Source organism: Pecten maximus, chromosome 16, assembly GCF_902652985.1.
Source record: "Pecten maximus chromosome 16, xPecMax1.1, whole genome shotgun sequence".
Taxonomy (NCBI): domain Eukaryota; kingdom Metazoa; phylum Mollusca; class Bivalvia; order Pectinida; family Pectinidae; genus Pecten; species Pecten maximus.
Genome location: NC_047030.1, coordinates 11967645 through 11977506, shown reverse-complemented (window position 1 = coordinate 11977506; position 9862 = coordinate 11967645). Strand labels below are relative to the sequence as shown.

The following is a 9862-nucleotide window of genomic DNA, read 5'->3' as shown; positions in this document are numbered from 1 at the left end:
TAGCTGGTCCAAGTTTCTCCCAGTCTTCGACATCGGACATTCAGGTGGCAAGACCTAGTACCCAGTCTACAACATCTACTGTTTCTGCTGGTGATTCTGATTATGAAGTCCCAAAGGCTGCTAAAAAGGGAGGAAAAAGAAAATCACAAATGAGAGGGAAAAAGGGCAAGGGAATAATAAAAAATAGGCGTACATGTGTTACAGAGACTACTGAATCTGATGAAAACTGTGGGGTCTGTAATGCCACATATATAGAGGGAGAACAATGGATATGCTGTGACACTTGTTCATTGTGGTTCCACAGGAATTGTGTGAAAATTAATGAAGAAGATTGGTCGCGTTACACAGATGACGGAGAACCATTTTCATGCCCAATGTGCCAATAATAGAAGGTATTATATTTTCAGATTAGTTATTTACAATCAAATCTGTCTAGAAAGGCCACTCATTGGACCATTATATAGGTGGCACTTATAGGCCAATATTTACTATCAAGGTTGTCTTTAAGCCAAGTTGTACAGTTTTTATAGATAATTAATTACAAATCAGTTATTACATATTAGGCCTAACAGTTGATATTTGGATTCACTGGTTTTACACAAACACAAGTAAGTTACATTTGTTTTTTCTTTATCACTTCAGAATTAACTAGCCAGGACAGTTTAAGGTACCTTTTTCTGCTGTTGAGGTTTGCAAGGCAACACTGCACCAACCCCACAACCTGCATCTGGATACTGAAACTTGTCCCAGTATTACTGAATTGACACTATGGCAGTAACCTAAATAGGTAGGATTAGTGTTTGCTCCATTATGTAATGTGCGTTGTTGACAAAACATGTTTTCTATGACATCACTGTTTATGCGACTTGGTACCACTGATGCATGTGACCTTTGGAATTTATATAAACACATTTCATGAAATCCTAAAATTGAGGAAACAATGTCTTCTCTGGTTTGGTGAGATATCAGGTGTTTTTCCTTATTTTTGATGGTCTCGTCTGATTTTATGGACTTTTCCCATTTTATAAACCACTGCAGCGAGTCGTAGATCTCCTGTAGTCGATCATCGCTTGCATCTGTGATGGGACGAGGGTCTCTAAAATTTCTTATCAGGGCACTGGTACTTTTCAGTAGACCAATTGTGGCATCAAGCTGTGATCCAGCTTCCCCTAAACTAACCTTATACTGTTCCATCAGATACAACATCTCACTGTTGAGAACATCATCTGCTAGATGGTTCCTCATTTTACCCTCAGAGGTCAGGAATATATGCTCCTGTGTAAGTTTATGATGGATTGGGAATGGATGGGTAGAAATGTCCCAGAAATATGCTTTACGAAAGTGACTCCATTCAATGAATTCATTATTAAGTTTCATATGCCTTTTACAAATTTTTTCGACACCACTTTTCAATATGTTGTTTCGTATTTTCTTCATTACGTGAGAGTAATCCATGATGAAAAAAAGCTTGGGATTCTTTCTTGAATATATATTTGTAAATGAGCATGTCTTAGGATCAGCTGAATCAAAATCTGGTAATAAGAGTTTGAAGAGATCTCTGTTACTCTGCGCACCGTCTGTACTGATATACTGTATTTTAAAATCAAACATTGACAACATATTTACAGACTTCCAGACAAGTAAGTACAGTTCATGTCCAGAAGCAGTGGTAGTTGGGAAATGTGCGAAAGGAAACAGAAATCCTGTGAATCCGAGGAATACAAGTTGTAGAACATGTGTTGCCAGTACTTTTTCCTGTTTATTAGTTTTCAGTTGGTCGAAAATGACTGACTCAGGTGTACACTCTGTGAATCCAATCAGCTTTAGAGTTCCATTAGCCTTTTTAAATTGAAGGTCTGGTTGGATAGACATTTCATCGATGAGTAGGCCACCATATAAACCCTCAGGTGGAATATTTTGTAATTTTGCCTCATTAGTCATCCAGTGAAGCATGTCTTTGTTGATACCTGCCTCTTGGTTAACAGTGTTTTTATATATTTGTAAAATATTTTTAGAAGGTAAAATCATGAAGTTACTGTTCCTAAGTTCAGTATAACCCCTTGGACTTCTACACCATAAAGTTAAACACATTCTAATGATGTCCTTGTCCCACCTTCTTCCATGAGGATCTCTCTCAATTGCCATTTTTTGAGATAAAAGAAATGTTTTCATATTTAAATGACAGCCAGGGAATATTTGTTCAAAAATAGTACACATGTCTGTATGATCACTTCCACACAAAATCACATCATTGTTTATGTCACTGTTATTGTTGGTTTTTGTCTCATCTTTGATTTTGGTTTCATTTTTTGCATCACAAGTTTTCTTGTTGTCAATTTCATTTAATACATGTACTGAATTGTCATTAGATTTTAAAACAGGGTTAACTGGTATATACTTTTTACATTGTATGCATGTTAAAGATGATTTAAATGGTAAAATGGCTGTACAAGTTTTTGCCCGATATCTGATGATCTCCACATTTTCATCTGAAATTTTTGAAACATGTTCGCGAAAACAATTCAAATCATGATGAGATGAGTCTTCATTTGTCAGCCCTTCACAGTAACGAAACTGTCGAACAATCTTGAATATGGATCTATGGTCTACATATGTATTGCTGATCTCCAGATCTTTTAGGTTGACAGTTTTACCATTAACTTGAACAGACCACTGGCGACATATAGAATTTAGAATTATTTCTAAAAGAACTTTAGCACCATTGATAATTGTACCTGTAAAATACCCAATTTTGACCAAGTTCTGTTCAGATGATATTATAAAAAAATTCTGGTGGCAGTGAAGATGGTGAAAATTCAGTTGGTGTACTCTCTTTCCTCCATGTGACTCCATAATACCGCTGTGTTAATTTAGCCCAGCAATCCCTGCATCTCCCTGGTTTGGTTTTCACTGTAAAAAACTGTTTTACCAATTTCCCAAACCATCCTGCTTTACATCCAGTTTTTTTCTGAATTTCTGCTAAATCAACATAGTCATTGTCACTAGATTGAATGATATTTTGAAGAAGCCAAGATACCTTGTAATCCTTGTGAAAATATGAAATTTTTACGTGAAGATAGAAAAAATATAATCGAGGATCGATCACTAGGAAAATTAACGTTCAAAAATTCCACCAAAACAAATACATCGAGATTCTCTTACCTGTTCGTAGCGATAATAGTACTCGGAACACCTCGAAGATCTTGACCTCCGTCGCTAGGGGTCGTGAACTTATTACTTCCGTTGAAATTGTCTCTGTCATGGTTGAACCAACAGCCAACTGGAGCATGTCGTGGATTTATCGGCTTAAATACGCGGACTGATACAGTGAAACATGTTTACATTTAGAGGAAATTATGTCCGCAAGCGGTCCATAACGGCCGTTTGATTGTTTAGTGGGAATTTCATGTGATATAGAGCACCGAAGCGAGGTAGGTGACTGACGACGGTAAAATTTTCATGTGGGAGTTGGTTACCTTCTCTATATTATAACAACCAGAAACGGGTGTTTTTTTTAAAAAGCGCTTTATAATCGATTCCAATGTTGTATCGGTGCATAAATAGACATGAAATGATGTTACAAATTAAAATTAGACAATTCCATTATAACTTTAGTTCCTGACCCCAAGTACCTGTGTGTGAAATCATACGTTAGGACTAGTTATTATTATTTCTCTTTAAGAGTACAACACTAGAATTAATTTGTATTAACAGGTTAGTGAGATGAACTGTTAACAGCTTTACGGAAACCTACCATACTGTATAAGGATGTTACTATACATTCTGTGGTTTATAGAGAAGTGTGTGTGTTCATCGCCCCGTAAACAGCCAGGGTCATTTTAAGGTGAGATCCCCTTGTAGTAGTTAGTGAATACCTCACTGAACATCACACAGGAGACCCGTCCTATGCCATTCTGAGTAATTTAGGGTAAAGCGTCTTGTCCAAGGATATAACCACGGCAGCACAGACTAGATCGGCCCGTTTATCAGCTTCCTGAGAAACACAAACCGATGCGGATTGTGTTTTCGGGAAAGTGATAAACGGGCCGGTTTATAGAGAAGACTAATTACACTATATCACACTAAATAAAACGTGGCCGTTGCTGTTGCTGTCGTTTATTCTGTAACGGGAATGTTTTTTTGTGAGTTATGTACCTTTGAGTGAGAGTTGTGTCCCTTAGCAGAAGTATGGATTTGTGTATGTATTAGAGTATTTTGTTGAATTGTAGTTTAATTATTAATTGTGAGTGTGAATATATGTGTTCAGAATGTAAAGTATATGTAGTATGAGAATATTATATAGTTTGGGAATGTGTGCGTGTAACTATGATTGTGTATTTTATATTGAAAACAGTGTATGCTAATCTATGTGCACCATTGTGAATGGAAAAGTGTGCTAGTTTATATTTGTGAATTTAGCGAGTATGTGTGGGAAGTTGTATGAAGATATAGAAGCCATTGGCTGGTACTTCATTGTTGCAAGTTGGTTGTTAACTTCCCTTCTATTCTTTCTTTTCTATACTTTCCTTCTTCTTACACTTAACAGAAGCTGGTTATTTTCCTTCAATCTTTCAGTCTATGTTTTGGGGTAATAGCTGCTTCGTGTATGATAGTGTGGAAGATGGTTTTATTCTGTGGTGCTGTAAATAGTTGTGATTACTAGTTGTTTTATATAGCCAATGATAGTGTTGAATAAATGTAGGACTTGTATCTAGTTGTTGTTGTGTCTTATATATTCAAAGCAAGGTACTATTAAGTATAATTAAGAACCTGGGTTGAAGGTGAATTTGAACCGTTATAATTCTGTCATTTTGATATATCCTGCCAACAACCACAAGCTACTTGTTCGGTGTTCACGCTACTACAAATCTCCATCCCAAAGTGTCACGCCGTCTTTGAACTTTTTAGGGTGTATATGTTTCTTTGTTCTGTTTGAGTTCTGCAATGGGTTTTTTTTCTTTTTCGGCATAGCCGTATAATATTATTTTGTCCCCGGAAATGACGCGACAGGTGGCGTTACTTGTCAAGATGAAGTATGTGATTGGTCAATGTAGCGGTAAATGCAAAATGCAGATATGCAGTTAAAGACGAAACAAAAGTGGATGTATCTATTCAAATGACACATCAATAAAATCATATTCCTGATTCAAATGTAGTCTTATTATCACCAAAAATGTTTCAAACTGATATAATTTTGTTATCCGTGCTGAAACGCATTTATTGATTAGTTCGTTAATGTATTTTTACCAGCAGTTTTACATTATAACCACCAGCATTAAAACTATGCCGTTTATCGATGATTTTTTTCTAGCGCGATTTCAGGTCAATTTCAAGGGAAGTAACTCCTACAAAATGAACAACACAGAATGGACTATTAAACACTATTTATTTATGAAAACAAAAATATATAATATATACAGACAACTCTGACATATAATAATGTATGAAAAGTTATGAAATATATATCATTAGGAATGGAAAGTTTTTATAAATAGATATATCTATATAAAAATATATAATAATGAATGTGTGAGTTTTAAACAAATAAATAAAAATGTAGAACTCTTGGCCATATGAAATGTTTCCAGACTCAACGACGAGGACGTGGTTCTACAATGAGCCCAATTTTTTATTTTTTTATTTTCTTTCTATCAAAATATATTGATGACAAAAGAAAATTTATGGTCAACAATACAATGTTTTTAAATTATTACTTATAATGCAATGACAAAATAAGACGATCAGAATTCATTGATTTTATTTATAAAATACACAGATACAATATATATCAATAAATAATTCCCACGCTTATCACTCCTAACATTATGTAAAAGCCTATCCTATGTAAGTGAACTAGCCACAAGGGTGTGGACAATGTCCAAAGGTACGCAGTGCAGTCCCCATAATTGCACTCTTGCAGTCTAGCCCAGATAACCTGTGGTAAGCACACAAATTAAAAAGTTGATAAGAAAACATTAATGAACATCTATTCTATCTTTAATGATTAACATCCAAGCATTTATACGCACAAGGCGGGCTGCAGATGATAACCTATTAGAAAAAAAGCACTAAATTAAATGAACCCCTATCAATTATGAAAAACACTAATTAATGATTAACATCCGAGCATTTATACGCACAAGGCGGGCTGCAGATGATAACCTATTAGAAAAAAGTATATTTTTAGAATGAGTATTACTTGCACAACAATTTTTTTTATCAGGATGACACAGAGACCTATATACTAGTATATAGGTCTCTGGGATGACAGGAGAAGACAATATTGAAGTTTCTGTAGACGCAGGTTGGCAAAAGAGAGGCAGTGGGAAAGCATATAACAGTTTGTCTGGTATGTATATTTCAATAATATCATGAGACTCTTTCATATATGTACCTTGTCAGATACAGGTAGGTCTATTCCACCCACGGGGAGAACATTTTATAAAATAAACACCAAAATCTGATTCAGCAATAAACTCCAAATGGCAAACATGTAGTTTGAGCATGAACTTAAACATTATCTTATTTAGTGAAGGATAAAATTAATTTTGAACAAGGTTCGGGTTTTACAACACTTTATGATACCTCGGGTGGAATATATATCCCTATCCTTCACCACAACATGCATGTGTGTAAGAGTCTGAGTAAAGTTTATTTTTTGACCTAATTGTTTTTGACTATAGTAGTATAGGCTCCTTGTCACTGAAACATCTTTTTGGTCACATGGGCTTGGCAAAATTTTCCAAATGATGGTCCATATATATGTTTGGAAAATCATGCCAAGCCCCTGTGTTTTTGGTCATGAAAAAAACTCACTTACATGCAGTTCAGGTGATTTATGTACTATAAGTCGGTCATTGTTACCTACATTCTGGCAATTTTTGAAATTAATAATTCAGTTATCACTAAAATGCTTGTCTGAGGACAATTTCTGTTCTAGGTGTGTGTGAAGCATCTACATTATGTCATTTATTTATTATAAGATTTTTTTTCAGTACAATTATAGGGCATTGTTCTATGATTGGCAAAAACACTGGCAAAGTCACTAACTACAGAGTGAGGTCGCGATCCTGCAGGGTGTGCACAAGTGCGGATAGCAAGGACCAGTCACCTTCTGACCACGACTGTAGAAAAAACTGGAATGGTTCAGCAAAGGCAATGGAGCAGGATATGATCGTAGACATGGTATCAGATTGCATAAACAGAGGCTTCAAAACACAGACTATAATAGCTGATGATGACTCCACAACAATTGCTAGGCTTGACAAAATGTAAATGTTAACATAAAGAACATTTCTGACAAAAATCATGTTCAAAAGAATTTCAGCAAAACCTTGTACAAACTTCAAGCAACAAACAAAAAACTGACAACCACCATCATCAGATATATAATTAAATGTTTTAACTATGTAATTGCACAAAACAGTGGAAATACTGAAGGAATGAAGAAAGGTCTTGATTCGCTGTCCAGACATCCATTTGGTGACCACAGCCTATGTGATAAATCCTGGTGTCGATTCATATCAAATCCAAAGGAGGTTTACAGATCTCTCTATGGCAACCTATTACTGACCCGCAACTCCAGCAAACGTTGACCGAAGTATTTAACACCTATATTCATCATGCTGAGAAGCTTTCATCAATTGGAAGCACCCAGGCTAATGAAAGTGTTAACAGAATTGTTGGTTCAAAGGCTCCAAAATCACAACACTATATAGTGGTTCAGCTAGTTTGAACTACAGGGTAGCTGGGGGAGTTCTGCAAAAGAATTCAGTACACACTTACCTATCAATGGTGAGTTTAAAATTAAAATAATTATATATTCAACAAAATATCTATCTTTAGCTCACCTGGTCCGAAGGACCAAGGTGAGCTTATGCCATACCGTGGCGTTCATCGGTCGTCCGTCCGTCTGTCAACAATTGCCTTCTTCATCATAACCAAAGATCGGAATTTGACCAAATTTGGTCAAAAGCATCCCTATGGGGTAGGGATTCAAAATTGTACAAATGGTGGGGCTGACCAAACCCGGGAGGCTGAGGGGCGGGGCCAAAAGGGGTCAATTTGGCTAAATTGACATTTTTAGAATTTCAATAAAAGCAATGTTCATGTACCCATATAAAATGCTTATGATATATTGACATAGCAATACCAGTGACAAATATACTTAAGCATCATTCTTGTTTTATATCTCTTGAAACCAGGTGAGCGATACAGGCCCTCTGGGCCTCTTGTTTTGAACTAGTAATTGCTTGTGTGTTAATACTGGCTTCAGCATTACAATTTACCAATGAAAAACACCAGTGCATAATCATCCTTTTATTTTGACAGGCAATATGCTTTAAGACTTTTCCAATTTTATACTTTCAGGTTCACAGAAAAATTGGATTATTGGATTATCTCCTGGTACACACACCTTGAAGCTGGGAATTCTCAAAGATTTACAAAATCGGCGCAGGAGAGCAATCGCAACAACAAGAAAAGCAAAGAAAAAAAGAATTGCATGAAAAGCAAAAAGGTTTGATGTAATTTTGCATTACTACACTATTGTATGGTTTAAATTGAAATTATTAAACTTCAAGATTCTACTAAAAACAGAATTATATTAACAATTGTCAGTGATACCGACAATGTTTTATACACTCTTCAAATGTTATTGGGAGCGTCTGTCGACATTTAGGTTTCCAGAGCATAATTTTCTCAAATATTTTCGATTGAACTTGGTGAACATGTAAAGTACATAAGAAATGAGGTATAAAGGATTTGTATACATAATTATAATGTACATGTAGAACTAGAAATGGCAAAATCTGAAAATAAGACTCATACCAGGTTTTCTAGCTTAGCAGCTAGTGTCTTTATCCATTATAATATACATGTACATGTATTTGTATATATATAAGTAAGTTAAGCAAACAGACTATCAAAAGTGTTGCCTGTTGTGAAAGCATTTACTATCATTTCTGGTATTATTTACCCAATAGAATGCAGGTAAACACAGCAAATGAAATCAGAGAAGGCACGCCATACCATCCCGCCATAGATACCCTGGACCTATCAGCTGATTCCATTAAAGAAATTCCTGAGCCTCAACCATCACCTACAATGGAGACTTCACCTCTACCAAAGAAATGTTCAGCAGTTTACTTTGACCTTGAGAGTACAGGGCTAGGTTAGTTAACCCCTACATAGATCCACATTTCATTTATATCTATATTGCTAAAAAAAAAATATGAATTTACATACCTATGCATTCAATTTTCAACCCTATTGATTATACAGTGATATAGACAGTTTCTGCCATAATTATGTGTCTCTTGCACTGAGGTTATCATTTTGACTTTTTTGTGATATAAACTCATCCTATATATTTTTATACACTGTCTCTGGTATAAGACTTTATTAACATGCATTTAAATGAATAACACTCTTATTTTGTGCAGCTAGGACTTCTCACATCACTCAAATTGCAGCAGTATTTGGAGAGGAAAGCTTTGACACCTATGTGATACCACGTATCCAAATATCGCCTACAGCATCTACAGTTACTTGGCTCACATGCATAAACAGGACACTTTTTTTATAAAGGCCACCCTGTTAATTCTGTTTCGATTTCAGTAGCCATACAACATTTCATTACATATTTGAAGAAACAAACACCACGCGTGTTCCTTGTTGGACACAATATTACAATATTTTGATTGTCCACTGTTTTTGAATGCATTGGAGGCTGTTGGTAAAACAGACGAATTTCTAGAATGTGTGTCAGGATTTCTTGATACTAAATTACTATTTAAGATTGGGATGCCTGACCTTTCTTCATATTCACAACCAAATCTGTTCAAACTAATAACCAAATCTA

At 35.4% G+C, this 9862-nt stretch overlaps 1 protein-coding gene and 1 long non-coding RNA gene across 2 annotated transcripts; one reads left to right on the top strand and one right to left on the bottom strand.

The window, feature by feature from the left end:
• Positions 1-648: 648 nt before the first annotated feature.
• On the bottom strand, positions 649-1953 carry LOC117344648. Its single transcript, XM_033907475.1, has one exon. The coding sequence runs from the start codon at positions 1951-1953 to the stop codon at positions 649-651; it is 1305 nt and encodes a 434-aa protein (XP_033763366.1).
• Positions 1954-8730: 6777 nt separating this feature from the next.
• Positions 8731-9688, top strand: LOC117344498. The gene is made up of 2 exons (XR_004536200.1): positions 8731-9172; positions 9444-9688. It is a non-coding gene; the product is annotated as an uncharacterized LOC117344498 (long non-coding RNA).
• Positions 9689-9862: the final 174 nt, after the last annotated feature.